The 21,189-nt window shown below is 35.1% G+C and overlaps 3 protein-coding genes across 5 annotated transcripts; 1 reads left to right on the top strand and 2 right to left on the bottom strand.

Moving 5' to 3' along the window:
- Positions 1-459: 459 nt before the first annotated feature.
- On the top strand, positions 460-10,241 carry LOC123192582 (E3 ubiquitin-protein ligase UPL5-like). Its single transcript, XM_044605180.1, has 3 exons — positions 460-2,468; positions 5,384-5,973; positions 9,573-10,241. The coding sequence occupies exons 1-3, from the start codon at positions 668-670 to the stop codon at positions 9,834-9,836; spliced, it is 2,655 nt and encodes an 884-aa protein (XP_044461115.1). The 5' UTR covers positions 460-667; the 3' UTR covers positions 9,837-10,241.
- An 877-nt stretch (positions 10,242-11,118) lies between these two features.
- LOC123192581 (major latex allergen Hev b 5-like) lies at positions 11,119-12,296 on the bottom strand. The gene is made up of 2 exons (XM_044605179.1): positions 12,137-12,296; positions 11,119-11,748 (listed from the first exon to the last, which is right to left on the bottom strand). Exons 1-2 carry the CDS (start codon positions 12,149-12,151, stop codon positions 11,356-11,358), a joined length of 408 nt encoding a protein of 135 aa, XP_044461114.1. The 5' UTR covers positions 12,152-12,296; the 3' UTR covers positions 11,119-11,355.
- A 3,837-nt stretch (positions 12,297-16,133) lies between these two features.
- Positions 16,134-21,170, bottom strand: LOC123192579 (ER membrane protein complex subunit 3-like). Of its 3 annotated transcripts, none has more exons than XM_044605175.1 (9): positions 20,892-21,170; positions 20,704-20,797; positions 19,810-19,929; positions 19,671-19,719; positions 19,389-19,488; positions 19,185-19,246; positions 18,948-19,006; positions 18,341-18,475; positions 16,272-16,403 (listed from the first exon to the last, which is right to left on the bottom strand). In XM_044605175.1, the coding sequence occupies exons 1-8, from the start codon at positions 21,041-21,043 to the stop codon at positions 18,356-18,358; spliced, it is 756 nt and encodes a 251-aa protein (XP_044461110.1). In that variant the 5' UTR covers positions 21,044-21,170; the 3' UTR covers positions 16,272-16,403; positions 18,341-18,355. The 3 variants fall into 3 exon arrangements, with proteins under 3 accessions (XP_044461111.1, XP_044461110.1, XP_044461109.1); XM_044605174.1 differs by lacking the exon at positions 16,272-16,403 and adding an exon at positions 17,547-17,862; XM_044605176.1 differs by lacking the exon at positions 18,341-18,475 and having other exon boundaries at positions 16,134-16,403; positions 20,892-21,165.
- Positions 21,171-21,189: the final 19 nt, after the last annotated feature.

Genomic DNA, 21,189 nt, shown 5'->3' with positions numbered 1-21,189 from the left:
GGTTGATGGTGACGAAGACCTTAACTGTGTTGACCCAGTTGATAGTGGTTTCATATACTGAACTTTGGTGAAATGAGGTTGAACAAATGCCAGATTGCTTCAGGAGAGAAGAGTTTTTGTAGTCTGAAGACTGAATTACTGAAAAACTATGCTATAAACACGTGTGATTACAGGAAGTTGCCATAAACACGTGTTAATAAAGACATAGAATTTCTTAATAAGATCACAGAAATCAGGTGGGTGAATCAGGTGCGCTCACCCACAACAGAAGAAGCGCCACCTCATACATAAAATCATCACGTACGTTTTTTTATGTTAAAATAATAATATATTATTATATAATTAAATATTATTTTATTTTAAATTTTTATCCCCCTAACTAAATAAAAATACGTCATTATTTACACCAAAAATTACACCTATAACACTGATCTTTGGTAAATTTAAATAGCGTAAGATGACAGTATTGTGTGCGTATGGTGTGTCAGTCCGAGAGCAGAAAATTCTCATCATTTCATTTCTGTTTCTCAACAATCCAAAGCTGAGTGAGAGAAAACCTTATATTGAATACGGGGTTAGGGTTTTGGTTTTGTTCGAGATTTCGGCTGTGAGAGACGATCTCATGCTCACACCGCCACCGTAACCGGCGGCGGGGGCTCAGACTTCGATGTCTCCCGTTGAATCGTTTGATCAAGCCGTCCACTCACGTCCGAAGCGTAAGTTGGACGATTATGCCCCCAACTTAGACGGTGACGATGATGACGCGGAAACATCTGACCTCGTATCCGTGAGAATGCGAAAAGACGAACCTAACGCCTTCCATCTGTCCTCCGACTTGACTCGCCGAGTCGCGACGGATGAAGCCGAGACGAGTTCGGCTGAGTCAAGAACAAAAACTCGGCCTGGACTTCAGTTTTTTATTCGGATGATGTCGGAGGGAAAAACTATAGTTGTTCAAGCTAACTCAAACGACACCGTTAAGTCGATTCACGAGAGGATTCAAGTCATGACGGGAATCCCGGTCATTGAGCAACGGTTAATTTACCGGGGAAAGCAGTTGCAGTGGGAACAGTCGTTAGCAGAGTGTTCGATACAAAACGATGCCGGATTACAGCTGGTGGGGCGTATGCGAAGTACGGAACACCCGCAAGCTTGGCAAGTTATTGATGATATGGTGGGTGTAATTTATCGGCTCTGTAAAGGTGAAACGATACAGTCCTCATTAAAACACATAAAATCTCGAATGAATGAGTTTTTTGCAATGACACCACAAAATAACACTGAATTAGCAATTGGTTATCTTCAAATTTTTATGTATTCATCGGCTCCAGCTGCCTTGGTAATGCTTTATATGTCACCAATGAATGGTAACAAAGATTGTGCTGATAGTTCAATCAGGCATTTTTTGAATTCTTGTAGAAATGCATTGCCCAAGAATTTACATACACAATGTGCACCCATAGTTCTAGAGTTTTGTAAATTGCTTAGGAAGTTTACTCCTGAGGATACGTTGTATTTAGCATGCCGGAGTACGTTGGGGTCATTGTTGGAGAATTTTGGTGGATCGATGTGGGAGAACACTAGTGTTTTGAGGGCAACAAAGTATGGAGACGATGTTAAGGGGCTGGTTGTGATTCAAGATATCTTTCCCTTTGTTAGTGAGTTGGCTAGTAGGTTGTCAAGGGATTTGACTTCAAGTATGGAGATGGTGTTGAGCGTCGGGCCATCGGTGACTGATGTTTGTGATTTTACTGCATTTTTGGTCCCTTTACGTAAGGCAATTTTGGGGCAGGTGGGAATTACATGTCCTATTGCAGTGCCATTGCCAAAAAGGGGATATAACCATCCATCTTATGGGGATGAGATTAAGTATCTTCATGGTATATTTGTTGAGCTGCTGATAAAAATGGATAAATGCCTTGGTAAAATGGAGGAACGTTTAAATGTGAGAGGTAGTGGGGAAGGTGAGATAAACTATTCAGGATGGTCACAGTATCTTACCATTTTGAAGGAATTATTCGCCATTTCTAAACTTTATCAGGGCACTGAAGAAGAATTTTGGAAGGTTTTGAAACGTAGAAAGTCACCTTTGTATGCTCTCATTCTTAGATATGCAAAGCGGAGTGATGATCATTTGTGGCTTCTTGAGAATAAGGATGTGACAAATTTTGAATGCAGAAGGCATCTGGTCATGATGATGTTCCCTGAGGTAAAAGAAGACTATGAGGAACTGCATGAGATGCTTATTGACAGGTCTCAGTTGTTAGCTGAATCATTTGAGTACATAGCACGTGCAGACCCTGATGCGCTTCACGGTGGTTTATTTATGGAATTCAAAAATGAGGAAGCTACTGGTCCTGGTGTGTTGCGAGAATGGTTTTTCTTGGTATGCCAAGCCTTATTTAATCAACAAAATGCTCTTTTTGTGGCATGCCCTAATGATCGCAGAAGGTTCTACCCTAATCCTGGTAAGGTTCCATTGGCTTTTGATGTATTTTTTTCTTGAAATGGTTTCCACTATTCTTGTATGTTTTCAGTTTGCTGTCAAACTATTACTGAGCCCTTTTTTCAATAATTACCTAGGTGTAAATAGTATTGTAAATGACGTGATCTAGAAAGAACATCTTTGTTTGTTTTACACCGTGCTTTGGGTTACATGTCAACCTTTGCATGTTTAGGAATTTTTTTGGGGTGATGTAATTTTTGCTGACGGCATTGTATATGACATGGGCAAGGACACCTTGTTGGTTTGAGTTACATGTCAACTATTGCATGTGTAGGAATGTTTTTTCAGAGTGACGATGCTATAATTTTTGCTTTATAATCCTTTTTGCGGCTGAGTGACACTAGAGTTTTGGCTTTATGAGACTCAATACCCTCCTTTTTCCTGAAATTGTTGTTGACCCCTCTCCTCCTTTAAGGCACTCCATTGCAGGTTTTCCTAAAACATTAAAAGATGGTGTCATTATATGACGTTGGAATGCAATATCTTTTTAAAGTGTAAATGGCTTTATATTGCCATGATCTGTAAATTAAAACTTTTACTAGTATCAAATTCTTTTATAGAAATACTATTTTTTCTCACCGGGCAAGCACCCTCTCCCATTTGGATTGAGATACTTGAAGGTTAAACTAAGTAATTTCTATGCAGAATTTTCTTCTCTTACGAAATTTTTCTTTTTCCCTTTTAGCTTTGTAATAGAATCCCTGCCATTAAGAACTACATGTCACTTGTATCGAATACCATAATCCAATTGACTTTGGCAATGGATCTGAATTCAACATTGATATTTAACCACAAATGCATGTGTTTAAAGATGCAAATATTTATACTTGAAAGAAAAAGAGATAGGAGGTTGAGCTCTTTGTAATTGGTTAACAGGACCATGGTCATTTTAATTTACTGTATAAATTGATTTGAGAACCACATTAATATGTTCACCCATATGTAAGAAAGTTCTATGACTTGCAGTGCAATTACTTTGATTAAATTTTCTGTGTGCAACTGTATCGGGATGTATATTTCATGTATGCTAAACTCTGAAGAGCTCTAAATTTTTTATCTGATTAGGTTTGTTTGATCCAGATTGTTCTCTTGAAGATATAATTATTACCGAATTTTGTTTGCTAGGACATGAGACGGCTTTTATGAGGATGTCTGTTCTGATTTCTGTCATATTTTCTGTTTTGATAATGTCATTTTTGTGAAGAAGGAAAGTCTACTAAGTCCGTGTATCATATCGTAGTCATTATAGCTGGCAGTGTGTTGTAATATTTAGCGGAGGTTAGGAATGCACAAAGAAATTGTCCATTATAAGAATTAGCAATAGCTGTCAAATCTAAATGCTCTGGCATGACTAAATGCAAAGCTTGTCAAATCATTTGGGTATATGATGAAACCCAAATTCATGCATCAAAATCTTACAACACAGAAAGGAAAACTGAAATGAAGAAAGGAATAAAATTTTTAAATTACAGTCATTTAATGTGCATGATATTTACTAATATCTTAACTAAAGCAACTTGATTGTTTTAGTTATGGGCTTGGGTTCTGTACTCTGGGCATGGAGTGTTGAAATTTTTTGACCTGATGAAATTTACTCAAAATAGCTTGACTATACATGTAAATGTCTTGTAAAATTTCTGGTAAATTTAGCATAATATATTTTTGTTTCCAATATTATGAGTTTTTTTGGGGTGAATTCATTACTTCATAGTGATTACCCAATTTAAAAGTTGATAGGGGAATAAGTATATTTGAGGTTAAAACAGAACAAATCTTGTTTAATGATAAAACAAGATGAACATATCTTAATGAGTTGTTACATAGATTTAGAAAAATATAGTAAAGGGTTGACAAGATAGACGTAGAGTATAAAAGGGGCCCCAGGATCCTGCTTGAATGCAATCAGTAATCCTCTCTCTTCTTCTCTTTCGTCATTCCTAAAACTATTAAGACCCTTGATTTGCCAGCTCCTGCCTTGGGCATGGAATCTTGCATAGGAACCTAAGCCCCGCCCCACAATTTTCTTGGCAGACCAAAATCCAATGATGCATAAAACATCATATCTCTTAATAGATTGAGCCTTACCCTTCCACCCTTCCAGTTAAGAAGTTTGCTCATTTAGTATTAACCCTGCTGTACCAGACTCCAGAAGTTCTTTTGGGTCTTTTCCTTTCTCTACTTAGTGGTTGTATGGTCCATTAGCCATATGTTTACTGAAAAAAACTAGAGTGTACTTTGAGGTTATTAGGTACTTCAATAAGAGTACAACTTGGAATAAGCAGCCTTATGATTGATTGAGTGCTTGCAGTGGAGTCCTTGAAGTCTGCCTTCACTTGTCTATTTGGACAAGGAAAGGCTGGATTTCTTTTGCTAATGTAGTAATGTTGATCTATGACCCGTCAAAGCAAATCTCAGCAAAGAAAGCTATGGAACTATTTTAATTTGTTGATCTGGAGAAGGTCTTTTTCTGAGAACATTGTGAAGTGTCTAATATATATAACAGCATGATCAGCTAATTGAAGTTCTGCTGTCGAGTGTATTTGCTTTTATCAAGCATGTTTTAGTTGTTTTATATTTTTTAGGTGTATAGCTCAATCTTGCATTTGATGGTCAATGACCATGATATGCAAAACTAAAAGGCAATCCTATTCATGTACCTGTGAGAGTGAATTAAGAGGTCTCATGCCTAAACCATGTTTATTTTCGGGCGTAGCATTTTGACTCTGAATAACTTCCTTGCTGCCAATGCCATAGGCTTCTAATTTTCTAGTAGGTGTGTATTATAGTTATTTGCACAAATTATGACTTGAAGAAATAGTAAGAATATTTTTCTTCTACAACATAACATATAGCTTATGCTTTTTCTTCTATATGCAGCATCTAAGGTGAACCATATGCACCTCGATTATTTCAGTTTTTCTGGTCGGATAATTGCATTAGCATTGATGCATAAAGTGCAAGTGGGTTTTGTCTTTGATCGTGTGTTTTTTCTGCAATTGGCTGGGAAGCATATTTCTTTGGAAGATATAAAGGATGCTGATCCACGCTTGTATGATAGCTGCAAGCAGATCTTGGAAATGGATGCAGAGTTTATTGATTCAGATGATTTAGGGTTAACATTTGTTAGAGAAGTGGAGGAGTTAGGATCCAGGAAAATAGTGGAGCTTTGCCCCGGTGGGAAAAGTATGGCTGTAAATAGCAAAAATCGGGAGGAATATGTTAATCTTCTTATTCAGCATCAATTTGTCACATCTATCTCTGAGCAGGCAACTCATTTTGCAAAAGGTTTTGCTGACATTCTCTGTAACCCAAAGCTCCAGAAATTCTTTTTTCAAAGTTTAGAGCTTGAAGATCTTGATTGGATGCTATATGGAAGTGAAAGTGCCATATGTGTTGATGATTGGAAAGCTCATACTGAATACAATGGCTACAAAGAAACTGATCCTCAGATAGTCTGGTTCTGGAAGGTACATTCTTGTAGAATTTTACTCATAATTGGTAACCTCTTTATGTGCCTTATTTAAAATCTGCACCACACTCTCCATTCCCATTCTTAATCTCCCTTTCATATTAATGTTTGTGAAAAGCGCTTCACTTGGATACTGCATTATAATAGCATACACTAGCTGCTTTCTTGTTAAATCTACGATGTTTGTAAAATGCCAGTGCACATTGTTTTCTGTCCTTTTCCAGAAACTAGGATGTTGAAGTTTCTATTACTTTATGTTTCTCCAGTTTTGTGAGTTCAGATGTTGTTATGAATGGTATCTTCTTGTAAATGCTGGATATCTTTATTTGCCTCTTATGATTTCTAATGATGTCATTGTATCTTCCATGATGAACATTCAGAACTTAGTAAATAGAGGATGATGCATGCTTTTCTTTTAGTTGTTTGCTTGGGTGCTATTGTATCATTTTAATGGATATCATGAAAGTTCAGGTCATCCTTTGTGATTATCATGCAGCTTTTACATGGTTAGTGGAATTTTAGCCAGAGTAGAAATATCAACTTATTCCACCATGAAGGAGTATATTTTGTTTCAAGAGCTTAGGGTAATACATGGAGGGTTTGGGAGTATTTCTGATTAAGGAAATTAACTGAGATGTAATGTCCACCAGATATTGGCAGCAAAATCTAATTTAAGGTGCACAGAAAAAAGAACTGCATTATTGACAGAAATGAATTGGAGAAATTACAGAGTGCTTTCTTAGTCATTTTGTCAACCTACTTTTTCTATGAAAAGAATTCTGTTATCAGGTTTTAAAGTAGTTTACTGCAAATTTGTGTTTAGGTTTGTTTTTAGATGTTTAGAGGTAGCTAATTTGGTGTGCTTTACCATGGGACCATGTTTTTGATGGGAACATGAAGAACACATTATTGTAAAAAGCAAATAGTGGATAAGATATCCACCATGACAAAAGAAACAATCTAATCTAGAGTCTAAAATTTTGGATATACTGTCATGAATTTGTGTAATCTGTGCAAAAAGAACAGACAAAAAAGAATGGTTAATATAGCTTGGATTGCCCCAAAAACACAACCAGAATCAACTAATAGCCCCTGGCCAATTTAGATGAATAAAGATAAAAGATTTCTCTTCAAGATCTTCAAGATAGAAGTTGGAAGAGATGCTAATCACTTGATTTCATCCTAGAAAGCCTTCATTTTCTTCTCCACCGTTATCTTCAAATATCCTTTTTCCAAATCACCTATAAAAGAGCGAGAAGCACACACTTGAAGAGTCTTGGCCCTTTCTCCTTTCCCAAAGAAAGAAAATGTGCCCATAACTAATTTGGAGCAAGATCTAGGAGTAATCAATTAAACATAGGTTTCTCTACAAACTTTAGACCATACCAAGTAAGCCACTGTACAATGCTGTGACAAATGGTCACAGGATTCTGCATAATTTTTGCACATTGCATGTCAGTGAAGAGAGGTACAGTTAATGCTACTATAATTGGATAGTGTCTGCTGTAACGAGTTCCCCTTGACCTGAAGTCCATGCTAACTCTTGATCTTTGGGAGGAACTTTTGTTTTCCAAACTGAATTATACCGTCCGAAATCAATTGGAGGATTTTCTTCATATAACATGTGAAGGGGGATTTGCAAGTATAACCTGAGGATTCAAGCTTCCATTTGCTTTTGTCTTCTCTTGACTTATTAATGCAACATTGTTAAGAAATCCCATAAGATTACTTAATTCTTGTATCTCTCTCTGCTTCAATTCCCTTCTGAAGTTTAAATTCCAGCTTCCATGTGGGAAGAAGGGTCAGAAGAAGCTTAAACAGAGGCTCTTCTATTGAGGTTCAATCTGTGAAGAGTGCAGAGTTGATTAAAGCTAAAATTTCCCAGCTTTTTATCCTCCTAAAAACGTGTTTCCTTGTCATTTTCCACCGATAATGCCATGAAAAAGTTGATTGCAGGTTATTCCTTAGAAATTGAATACAGAGGACTTTTAAAGTTCCACCCTTTTACTTTCTTTCTTATTTCTATTACTGTACTTTTATGCTTCCTATCTAAAGATCTAAATAAAATAAATAAAAATTATTTGAAACTTTCTTTGGAATCCCTTTCATTTTTTTAAAAGACCAAATTTATTGTCGATAACTTCATACAAAGGGAAATTTTCGCTTGGGAAACATCCAAAGGCATTTATCATAGACATTGACCTTGTAAGCCTGTTTCATGTGATTGACAAGATGTTTTAGAGATAGACTTATATTATTCATACAATGTTCATATGAATTGGATATGGTCTATAAGAACCAGGGAATTTACTTCACATAGGTCTATCATTTACTGTTTATCTTCTTTGTACTATTTTTCTTTCTTTCTTTTTGTTTTTGCATAGGGAACCATGAAATTATATTAACATGTAGACCAGGTCTCAACCCAATAGAAAAGCCCGAGTTCCACTGGTTTTTTTTCCCCTTATGTGGTCACTTTTCTATCAGGTCTTTCTACAATATCTAAACCTCTGTGAGATGAGAAGCTTTAAGTTCACTCGGCTTCACTTTCAGAAAATTTTATTAAAAGTCATCTTTGTGGTTTAATTTTTAATGTTGTTAGGTGCTTTTAAGGTCGATTATCTCATCTCAGATATTTCCTGATTAAGGTGTTATGTATTGCTGTAACCTGGTATCGAAGATTACCTTGGTTCTAGCATAGTGTGCTTTGTTGATTCATTTTGTGGCATGGCTTCATTCTACAGTTGAAGATGATAAGTTGGATTTAGAATGGTTTCATTCTATTATTGTAGTAAATCTAAAATGGAGTTTGGGAGTTTGAAATTTGTTGGTCCATTTATTCATGGGAATTTGTTCCTCTGAAAAATTCCACTGATTTACTTATACATGATTGTTATTGTTTACAAACTGAGATGCTTTAGATTAATGTCTGTTTTTCTTTGCTTTGAAGTTAATATTATCATAAATAGGATCTACTGCACTGGTTTAGTATATTATAGTGCTGGAATATGGCATGCCTGTTTCCTTTTTATATTGGAAATTTTAATTTGGTATAGATAATATGTGCACAGATGAAAGTGAAGCAACTAAATAAGGATATGTAAGGTCTGTTTCCTTTTTATATTGGAAATTTTAATTTGGCATAGATAATATGTGCACTGATAAAAGTGAAGCAACTAAATAGGATATGTAAGGTCCTCTAGAAGATGGGATTTCTGACAAAGGATGTGGTTTGAGTGGGCATCTAATTGATTTCCATCTGGGAGAGTCCATAATTAATGGACTTGTTGCTTGACCTGGCTGATGAATGGAAAATGGGGAATGAATCAATTCTTTAATTATTATTATCTAGATGAGAAAAGAAACTCGTGGAAAGCAGAAACTCAAAAGAATACTGTTGACTAGCATACTGAAAGAAGAAACAAAACCTTTGATTGGCCTACATAGGTTCTCGACTTTGCTATGAAGAATTCTTATTTGGGTAGGAATATTTGTGGCAGTGTCTGTTCTCAGTTCAGGACAGCTTTCCATGAATTTAAAACAATTTTTATAATTATGTCATCATAATTTGACAATGTGTGCTCAAACATGTTTCAGATTGTTGGAAGCATGTCAGCAGACCAAAGAAAGGTTCTACTCTTCTTTTGGACCTCGGTGAAATATCTTCCAATTGAGGGTTTCCGTGGTTTGGCTTCTCGGCTTCATATTTACAAGTTAGGAGAGCCTTGTGATCGCCTTCCATCATCTCACACCTGCTTTTACCGGTTGTGTTTCCCACCATATCCCTCCATGGCTATGATGCAAGATCGGCTTCGCATCATCACACAAGACCATGTGGGCTGCAGCTTTGGCACTTGGTGAAGCACTTAACTGGTGTTCATCTGCATTGGGTAAAAAGGTTTTTCTGTCACTGCACATAGCTTTGTATTGAGGTTGTACAGAGTTATAGAATACCGTCATCTGTTTTATCATTAAACCATGTAAGAAAGTGGTCTAGCTAAATGGTGTTTCTGTTGTGAAGCATGCGATGTCATTGCTGGTTTTTTGTCGTCAACTGTTCATAAGTATAGGTATAACATAGTATGAATAAAGCAACAGGCAATGGGTGGAGAAAATTAATTTTTCTTCTTCCATGAACTTTCTTTACCAGTAATAGCTGTTGGTTTCTCTTGCCATCACAATGTAAGTACATAGTAAGCAATGACATCCAAATTCATAGCTGTTGTTCTCACTTATTCTAATTATCGGACAATATTTGATTGAATAGCTCTTCCTGTGCTGTCGATTCTCCAATGTAACACTCTTAATCTCTATTTTCCTCCATTTTATTGTTTCTCAAAGATCCTCTTCTCTACAGTAAATGTTATATTGCACTTGAGTTGAGTTTGAAATCTCTTTACATTGTTTCAAATATCTTACTTCAAAACACTGGATCCGGAATTGCACTGTAAACCATCAAGCATGTTTGCATGGTGCATCAGATTTAGATTTCATTATGTAGCATATACTTGTAACAGGTTGCTGGGCAATGATGATGCAGAGCTTGACCCATGTTCTATTATGTTATGTACATTGCGTTCCATTCCCGTTTCTTTTATCCTAATGTAAATTTGTCCTGCAATTATCATGATCTGGCTGTGCCGTTTAGGCTTCTATTGACGTTTCATGTGTTTTTTCTGTGTCTTGTTTCAGTTTTTGGCAGCCCATATATGTATGTATGTATGTATGTAAGTAATACAACATATACAAATATGATGAAATGGCAGTTTGTTTGTATTCATTATTATTCAAGCAATTATACGTTTAGTATTTTTGATTCTATATTTGATATTTAATGGAATAAGGATTTATATAATATATATTAATTTAGGTATCAATGATAAAGTGTTAATATGTAATTAAGTATTATTTTATTATTAATTTAAAATTTTTTAAAACAAATTAGAATGAATGTATTATAAATTTAAATCTAAATTATTTAATTTTATGCTAACGCATTATTTTATTTATTATTGCTGGCATAGTATGACTCGGTTACTTATTAAGGATTATCGGATGGTTAATAATGTCAACATTTACTGTAAAATATATATATATATATATTTCTCAAACAAACCTAGAGATTCACATTCACACATCTCTGTTCATGTGACTCATCACATCATTTCAAAGTATTAAACTCTTTGACAACAATGACCTTCTTGGAACCCACATTGGAACAACAAAGCCAATCCACGTGGCTTTTCTGCTGATGTGGACCAATAGTACTCCAAGTCCAAACCTCATGCAAACCCTGACCAAAGTGACACTAGTAACAATAATAATTATAATAATAATAATAATAAAGAAAGACTATGCCATTGGCATTGCCACCTATTCTTCATTCTTCAGCCTTCTCAACTGGAACTTCTGTAGTCGCTGCTGCTTCCTCTGTTGCTTCAACTGGCTTCTCCTCCTCAGCTGCCTTCTTTTCCTCCACCGGCGCTTCTTCAACCTCGGGTTGGACAGTCTCTTCAACAACAGGCTCCTCAGCTTTCACTTCTTGAGTCTCTTCCACTGCTGGTTCAGACTCAACCTTGGCTTCAATCTCAACTGGAGCTGCTTCAGGCTCTGTGACAGCGGGTTCATCTCCAACTGGGGTCTCCGGAGTTACTTCCTTTGGCTCTTCAGCCGTTGTTGCTGCTGCCGCCACCGGCTCTTCTGGGGTTGCCTCAACAGTCTCGGTCACCTCAGGTGTCTCATTTTCAGGCAATGTTGTAGCAGATGATTGAACCTGCAAGATCCCAAAACATTCAACGTACGAAAATAATAAAAACCCTCATGCAACATCTGGAGAGAAGCTAGATTATCAGGCAAATCCAGTTAAATAAAATCTAGGTAGCTTGGAAGATGGATTGATCCATCACTGTTGCTGGCTAGATCGCCTTTTTTTCATCTGTTTCCTATTTTCTTTATTATCTAAGTTCATGATCACCATACATGCACATCATTACATGATGTTGATGATCACAAATACAAATACGAGAATTGATCTATCATATTAGAGACAGATCCGAATGAGATTCTAATAAGATCGCAGACGCCATATACAAAAGAATTTGGCTGTTCGATGATCAGCTATAGATATATAACTTACTATACATAGACATATATATATATACCTCAACGCTGGCCATTTGGAAAGCAAAGAAAAGGGTGGGTATTGACAGAAAGAAGAAATATAGATGAATAATAAGCAATGGCTCTAGAGGTTTCTGCGAGTGTATATAGTGAGGGGAAAGAAGATGAACAAGAGAGGTATATATAGACCCCGGAGAGATAGTTTAACAGGTAAAGTTAGGTTAGGGCATACAAACAAGTTTGAAATTCACTAATTACATATCAAGATTAAATCTCTAACTTACTAATGGTCATAGAATTAGTCATTAAGGATCCAAAGCTGTATTCTGTTTAATGTGATCAGTTGGTCTTCGATTAAATCCAAAAAAAATAACTCTCCTCTAGACTGTGATTCAACTTGAATGGGGAAGCACTTGAAGAATCTTGGCAAATGGTGGCTTATGTGTCAGTGACATATGGGCAATTGCACTTTGTCTAGTTGTAAATGTTTTTATATTATAAGATAAGATTTATCATTTATATTATTAGTGGTATGAACAATGGAAATTGCATTTATATTATATGGTTGAGTCCATTTCTCGTATCAGCATCATATCTTTCTTTTGAGGAATTGTTATAATGCATTCATGTTCTTCCATTTTTAAATGATTCTCCCATTACCCTTAATAATAATAATAATTAGTATTTAAATAGTAAATATTCATTAATAGGTATAAACAAACTAATGTGTACTTGTAAATATGTGATTAAGTAATTTTAAATTAAAATCAAATAAATAATTAAATTAAATCAATAATATTATGACACAACAATTTTAATTTATATATAGTATTACTCTACTCATAATTTCTCCTAATTATAACTCTTAATTACAATTAATTATACTCTAAATTCACTGTGTATTTGAACCTTTGAACCCCGCAAAAATTACAAATTATAAAATATAAAGGTTAGAATAACAATAAAATGTAAGGATAAAAATTAAAAAAAAAATGTATTTGAAATATATATGAGAGAATTTATTTAAAGCATAAGGAATTATATTCATTTATTTATTCAAAATAAAATTTTTTTTTTGTTTATTTTGGATAGAAAATATACAAACCACATTTTAATTTATTTTATTATAAATAAACAAAATAATTTAAAAAAGAAAAACCCAAATAAATTTATTTGAAAAAGGTTACTTTTACTATTGTGGTCAAAAAATCAAATTTGTTTGGTTTTTTAAGGTTTTTCTCACCTTTCACTTTTTTTTAAATTTCAAAATACCCCCATGAAAAGGGTTATTTAATTAATAACCCAAAAATTTGATTACTTAATTATAATTAGGCCAAAGGACCTATTCCTATCCAAAGTATTCTGCTATCTCAAGTTTTCACTACTTAATTATGAAAATTCTAAATACTCATCTATAAGAGGTTAAGTTTGTTAGTTTTAAAAGTAAAATTGTTCTTTCATCTATAATATTAAAAATAAATTAAAATTTAATCTCTATTTTCTCCTCAAAACTCTAAAAAGTAGAAGTTTGCCCCTTATATCAAGTTTTAAAAATAATATTCCCCCTCTAGGGTTTAATTTTTAATCTCCGACATCAAATCTAACCACAAAAATTCTCTAACGCATCACTATGTCCGACAGTTTCTCTCCTCTCCTATAGAACATTAACCGACGAAGATCTCGTTTGAAAAAATAAAAACGAAGACAAAGATCTTATCTTTATATGAGAAGATAATTGTCTTTCTAGAGGTTTTCTTATAGGAAGATGATCATCTTTCCAAATGAAGATGAGATCTTCTTTTTTGTTTAGGAAGACGAAGAACTATGTCTTCCTGATGAAGCTCTTTGTCTACCTATCTTCATTCAATGTCGATCGAATGTCTAGTTGAGAGGAGATAAATTGTTAGAGTAAGAGAAAGTTTCAGAAGGGAGAGATTACCGATAATGATGTTAGAGTTTAAAAACTAAACCTTAGAAAGAAATATTATTTTGTAAAACTTAGTTTATGAGAAAAATTATTAATTTTTAGAGTTTAAAAAAATAATAAAATTTTAAAAGATTAAAATTCTGTTAATTTTAATTGTATATAGATAGATTAATAAGATTTTTAAAATTATGAAATAGAAACATGACATTAGGGGATAGTTTGGGTTGGGAAATTGTCCTTTGGCCTTAAAATTAACAATTAATGGAGGCGATTATCAGCCAAACAAAAGGCAAACAGCAGCGGTACTAGGGCGGTGGGAAAATGGGACCCATGTCTCATCAATTGTGATCATTAACTTAAAAGCACACGGATCACGGCCCACTTTATTTGGGAAAATGTGTACGTGGCACGACTTTCCACCCTTGATTCAGTCCAAATCAGTCCAGTCTATATGCTTTGGGGACCGCCCTTTCTAAAAGATGAACTTTTGTAGGTCCCACCTATAGATGCTTTCCAGGAAAGACTCTGGTGACGTTGGTCCCACTCCCAGCCGTCTGATCTGCTTTGTCGCGCTTTCTTTCAGTCTTCTCTCTGATCATGTGCTCACTACAAGCCCCCGGTAAAAATGAAGAAATTTTACAATTACCCAATTACCTTTGTGAAAATCACTAGGGCAACTTTGTCATTTTAGGTAGCAATTAGAGATCCAAGGATGATGTTGGCATATGGATGGGATGGATCCAAACCGAATGTTGATTGATTGAGTAGTCCCCATATTGATCTTCTTCGCCAACACATGTTTCCTAGATAGTCTTGCAAAATGAAAAAGACTATGGATTATTGATCCACGACATGGGCGGAATGTGGAATTCCCGAAACTGGGACAAGGACACATCCTTAATCCTTATAATGCTTTAGGGTACATTGCTATTTGATGAAGATGAAGATGGTTTATATATTATTCTTTAGGCCAAAGGACTTAATCTTACCTAAGGTTTATTATATAACTAAATTTTTATCATTATTTTTTAAAAACCTAACGTTTCACTTATTATCTAATCTTGTTAATGATTTTTATTAGTTTTATTAGAATATTGCATTCATAGATGATGAGTTGCAGCGTTAGTCATTATGCTTGAATTAATTAAGTTCAAATGTAAAATTTAATTTTTTTTCTGTAAAATAAGTTAAATATAAATTAATTCAAAATTTTAAGTACAATTAAGTTAAATCATATATAAAAATAAATTTTTTATGAATCCTATTTGAGTATCATATTATCAATCTCTTCATACATCATGTCATAAATCTGCAGTTGATTACATATTTACAATCTTTATATAATAAAGTAATCAATTATTAGGTTAAATTAAATCCAAAATAAAATTATTTTCAAACAAAATTCCAATCTCAATTCATCCATTTTAAACTAACTCTTTTGAATTTGAACCAACCTAAAAGTGAATGTTGTGAAAACTTGATCCAAATCTAATCCAGCCTTAGGCAATAAGTTCACCGTAAGACAAGATCTCATAATCAATGGCAGCTAGAATTACATGGAAAGTTCTCAGCTTCTGTGGCGGGCAGCTTTGCTTTTGTTGTATGGCTGCGAGCGACCACTCGGCAAATCACACTCTCTTGTAATGAGTTTCGCTGCTTTTGGTGGACACCTTACTTTTTCTTTTTCTGCATAAATTTAGCAATCAATCCAACTCCATTTCTGAAACACTGCTCATTCAATCTCTTCAATCAATGCTATATTCAATGATTTAATCCATCATCTTTACCTTCATAATTTAAGAACAAAAGCAGTAAAACTATCTTAAATTCTGATACAAATATCTTGTCCAGGAAGTTCATACTATTGGGTTCGACCTTTAAAATTCATTAATTATTCTCTCATTCCAATTCAACATCTTGTCCATAAAGCTATTACTATTGAATTTGACAAAAAAGAATTTTCAATAACCATTCATCACCAACCAATGATATGATGATCTGAAAATATATCAAGTATCATCGAATTTTTACCTGAAACTGAGCACTGCAGAGAAATCTGAAAAAATAAGAGATGTGCAATTTCACAAAATATGATGATAAAAGTAGTAATGTGGAAAATTTCTTCAGTGATATTAATCAATCTTGAACATAAGTTCAGTACAACAACAACGGTTTCTATCAATAACTATAACCCTTGAGTCTTGCAGACTTAACAGCTACTGCTAGAGCTCCATTGAAAATGGATTAAAAATAATTTGAGGGTCACTCAGGACTATTCATCTAACAAGATTTCTCAATACCGTTTCAGCACGCTGCTCAAATTTTGGTAGGGCCCAATCATGCTGAATGATGTCAAGACCATCTTTCTCGGCACCCAAGCTCTGAGAAGGATAAAAAAATAACCATTGTTTAGGAGATATTCATGGTGCAGAAAATCAGTTTGTAAAAAAATCTATGAAATAAGCTGACAAACAGGTATTCAATTTCAAGGTTCTTTTGTTACTTTCTCAAAATATCAAATGAACATTCCCATCAAACATATACAAGTTCAATGTAATTACATACAATCAAATCCCATGCCTAAACATCCCACAATCGATTTCCTCTCTAAAAGAATGTTACATTCACGTCTGTCCAATGCCTAATTTCTAGAATATTATCCAATCAAATAAAAGCAGGATGAATATCTGTCAGATCTGTCGAAAAGTATCAGTGGTGACCTCATTAAAAAACGGTTGAATATGAAAATTCCAAAGCATGAAGAAATTCTCACATATGCGTTCATGTTGAACACATGATAGTGGATAAGCAACGATCAGTTGCTAAGAAGCAAACCCTTCTGTTCACCAAGCAGTTAAAGGAGCTATGGCCTAGGCAATTACAATAAAATGAAGCCTGCCTTTTATACAGTTAGAAAACAGAGACAACTGTCTGTTTGAGTGCATATATGTTCAAGGACTTGTGGGTGCATACATGATAGTATGCACATGCATGTGCAAGAAGAGGTACACAATTCAGCTTCTAATGAACCCACATATATAGTGACAATTCTATTTCCCTATATCTCTTTTTACTTTAACGATCAAACAGCTGAATCAATAAGCCTGGATTCACTGGTCAATATTAGACCTCTGTTTCTCTCAAAAACAAAGCACAACTACTGAACAGGCAAGCCTAGAATCCAACAAAAAGTGGACTGTGTGAGCAAATAGCAACCTCTACCCCACCATGTCCTTGGCTAAGAGGCCTCTAACCCTTTTCATATGTCCGCCTGGCCAGCCTTCCTCCTCACGGAGTTAGTTTTCCTATATAAGGCTTCACCTTTACCAGCATCTCCTACACTTGGAGCTCATGTTCATGGCAAAGGCCTCTCCAAAAAAGTTGATATCATAAAGTCAAATGCTTACTTGGCATGGTCTTATTAATGGCCTGTGAAACATAACAAGGTACTTCTATGCTTCATGGCTACTACAATTCTCAGAGATATGAAAATCAATTTAAATCAAAGAAGCTCTGCATCAAAATTATTTTAAATTGATTGCTTTGCAAACTGTAATACATGAAACCAAAAAACTGTTATGAGGTGCCCAGGGAAAGGACAGCATCATAAAATTCTGTACTTGATTCACAAAAGGCAAACTGACCCAAATAAATAGACACATCAGTTGAAAGTGATTGGGGTCACAACCAAACAAAAAAAGAAAAATAAAAAATCTATATCAATTCCAGTGTTAAGAATAAGTGGAACAAGAGCAAGTTGATGTGGAATGTTGCAAAGACAGCAGAAGCTTACCCCTGCGGTTGTTCAAAACCTCTCTGTGGAGAAGCACATGCCACATGCTGCAAGATTCCACAAGTTTTATGGTAACACTCAATGCCCTAAGGCATCATTCTGAAGAGACTAGCTCTATTACAAAATGAGCAATACTATGTATACATATTTTGGGTATATAATTATACACACACTTATATGTGTCATCACATTATTGGGTGATTTTAAATTAAGGATAAGGTAAATCATGTGTCATCACATGATAAAGTATTACTTTATCCTTAATTTAAAATCTCCAATGATGTGACAACACATATAAGTGTATATATTTGTGTACTCAAAATAGGTGCACATAGTTTTATTCTTACAAAATAATCCTCCCAAATGATTTAACCAAGTTATTATGGTCAAACATAATTCACATACTGATACGAACTTTAGAAGAACCACACTTCAAAAGCTAGCTATTGAGATGGGAGAACCTAAGGCCATATAAACCCTACACTAGTTGTCTATACTTTTCAATTTGGGATCCAAGTCTCATACCTTGCACTTGGGATTCTAACATACCACCACGCTCCACAGCCGTAGCGCCCACGCGGGCTGGCTGTGCGCTAGCCCCCTGCTAGCCCGGGCGAACACTGCAATGTCAACGTCACCACCCGCGCAGCACATTTGCAACTGGGAGACATAGGGATGACTCTAATATCAAATGATACGAACCTTAGGAGAACCACATCTTAAAAGTTAGCTATTGAGATAGGAGAGCCCAAAGTCATATAAACCCCACACTAGTTGCCCATACTTTCCAATATAGAATCTAAGTTTCATACCTTGCACTTGGGATCCTAACACATACAATCTAGCAGCAACCAGTTATTTCTTACACAGTCAATATCTACCATACTTAGTATAAATGCATGGGAAAAGCCCAAGAATGTTCAGTCCATCCCATGTATTTTCTTGAAAAGTTAAAATTATTAACAAGTTATGGGTCCACAATAAATCAACCAAGGAGACCTACTCCACATCAAAATTAAGTGCACAGGTTGAAGAGGAGCATAATACACATAGATCAGATTAGACAACCAAAAAACACAAAACCATACTAAGAATTAAAAGAAACTCAATAATGAACCACTAAAAGTTGCACCTTTGAGGGATCAAAACCAAACCCGCTCATTTGCATCATCCGCTGTGCATCATCAGTGGCTGCATTAAGAGTATGATATTACGAAGTTTGTGATATTTGACGAAAACTAAATTATTGCTGAAATGGAAAACTAAATCAAGATTACAGTGTTGTTGCAAGAAGAAAATTAGCATGCAGGTCCAAGTTAAAGCTAAATAACAACACTAAAAGTTCAAAATATAATAAATCAATACCAACCATTTTCTTCACCGAGAATGAGGCTAAACAAACCCCTTAATCCAAACAAATTGAGGAAATACCTGAAATAAAAATAAACAAGTTTTCAGTAATTAAATTCAAATATTCAATCAACAATATTGGCTCCCAAGCAACTAAACGGACTCAGATCAAAGTGGATAGAGGCATTCATGAATGAACTTGTTGCCAACATCAGAAAATTACCATGAGCGGCTACTGACATAGCTAACATCAACAGAGCTCAAGTCAATCCCATTCTGTAACATTGACCTGAACCTCTGAGTTAGTGGGAATGGTATCTTTGCTGTGTGGATATAAGAAAATAATGAGAAGCATGAGATACATATTACAAGATTTAAAAAAAAAGCGCAATATTAACAAAATACTAAATAATCTAAAGTAAAACACAGATCAAGCAAAAATCAATTAATCAAACAATAAGCCACACAAAGAACCACATTTTGTAACCAAGATAGAGAAAAAAACCTGCAACAAACCCGGAGAAGAAAAAGTTAACCCAAGCAAAAGTAATTGTCTGGCAAGAACAAAGATTACAAACAGAACTGTCAAATCCCATCGGAGCAAAGAAACCATAAAAATATAGATAAGCTATTCAAATATTTACCTGGGGTATGATCATAGACAGATTTTTCTTCATCATATCCATTGCCATGTTAGGATCAGAAAACATTTGTGCTTGTGCATTTTGAGCCTGCCCTTTGGGAACATGCAACAACCCATTTTCCTACCAACACAACAAAAAAAAACACACACTCCCATATCAAGAACAACAATTAAACTACCAGACATTATAATAAAATACAGAATTTCACAATCTAGACAGTTAAATTTTCTGAATTTATTTATTTTTTTAATCACAAACCGGTTGTACAACTGAGCTTAATGAAATTCTCTCAGTTGATGGCAACAATTATCGTGATTAGTCATGTATTTGAGCCAAACCAAGCTTGAGAATGGGCCTGGCTAGGTTAGTATAGTCAAGCTTGATGAACTTTGCAGGAGAGGAGCTTGAGCTTAAAATTGCAGGTGAGCTAAAGCTCAGCTCAGTATCTAATCGCTTAGACCAAAACGGCATCATTTCACTTCTAAATAATACAAAAAACGATGTTGTTTTGCTACACATAATATAACGTAATTGTGGCTCAAAACAACATCGTTTTGCAATCCTTCCGTAATGTAAATGCAGTTAAACAACTTCGTTTTAAATTGAATTATCAGTAAAATAAAGGCGTTCAGGATCCTGTCAAGCTGAACACCTCCTGACTCAAACTTGAGCACGTTCCTTAATAGCTTGATTCGAGTTAGACCGACCTATTTGTGATCTTAAAATCAAAAAGTTATATCTGCCTGCTATTAAGGCCAAACACAGGGTAGCTTCTGGAATTCTCAGTTCAAAATTAAATGCCCTCTTCCTAAACAGAACTTCATTTTCAAAAATTAATCGGAATCGACCAACTAACTAGGAATTAAATTATTCAAACCCAAACAGCGAACAAACCTCGTTATTGAAATAAACTCTACGAGCACGAAACGACTTGGGAGGGATGAAATTGGCGCCACCACGTAAATTGCGCGCCCTAAGAATCACCTGACTGTGCTTTTTTTTTTTTAAAAAAAAGAATAAATAATCATGGAATAGATAAAGTATAAAGGATGCATTGGTAATTCACTGAAGCGAGGACTTGCCCTTCTTTGACGATTTTGAGATCGGGGACTTGAGCGGAGCGCATGAGTTTAGAGACGAAGTAGCGGAGGATACCGATGAGTACCATCACCACTGAAAGAGGAATCAGAACCCAGTCTCTGATCGCCGTGTCCAGCACCAGATCCTCCGCCATTTGTTCTTGATTGAGGATCACGATCTCTCGCTGAGGTTTGGATTCGGAGAAGATACCAATTGCTGAGACCAGGAGCGGAGGTAATGCAGTCTTTTTGTAAGATAAATTGTACAAAAACGGGGCGTTTTCGTACTCTTGTGTTGTCT

Source organism: Mangifera indica, chromosome 12 (assembly GCF_011075055.1).
Source record: "Mangifera indica cultivar Alphonso chromosome 12, CATAS_Mindica_2.1, whole genome shotgun sequence".
Lineage (NCBI taxonomy): Eukaryota > Viridiplantae > Streptophyta > Magnoliopsida > Sapindales > Anacardiaceae > Mangifera > Mangifera indica.
Note: the sequence above shows the minus strand (reverse complement) of the source record. Positions and strands in the feature narration are given on the sequence as shown.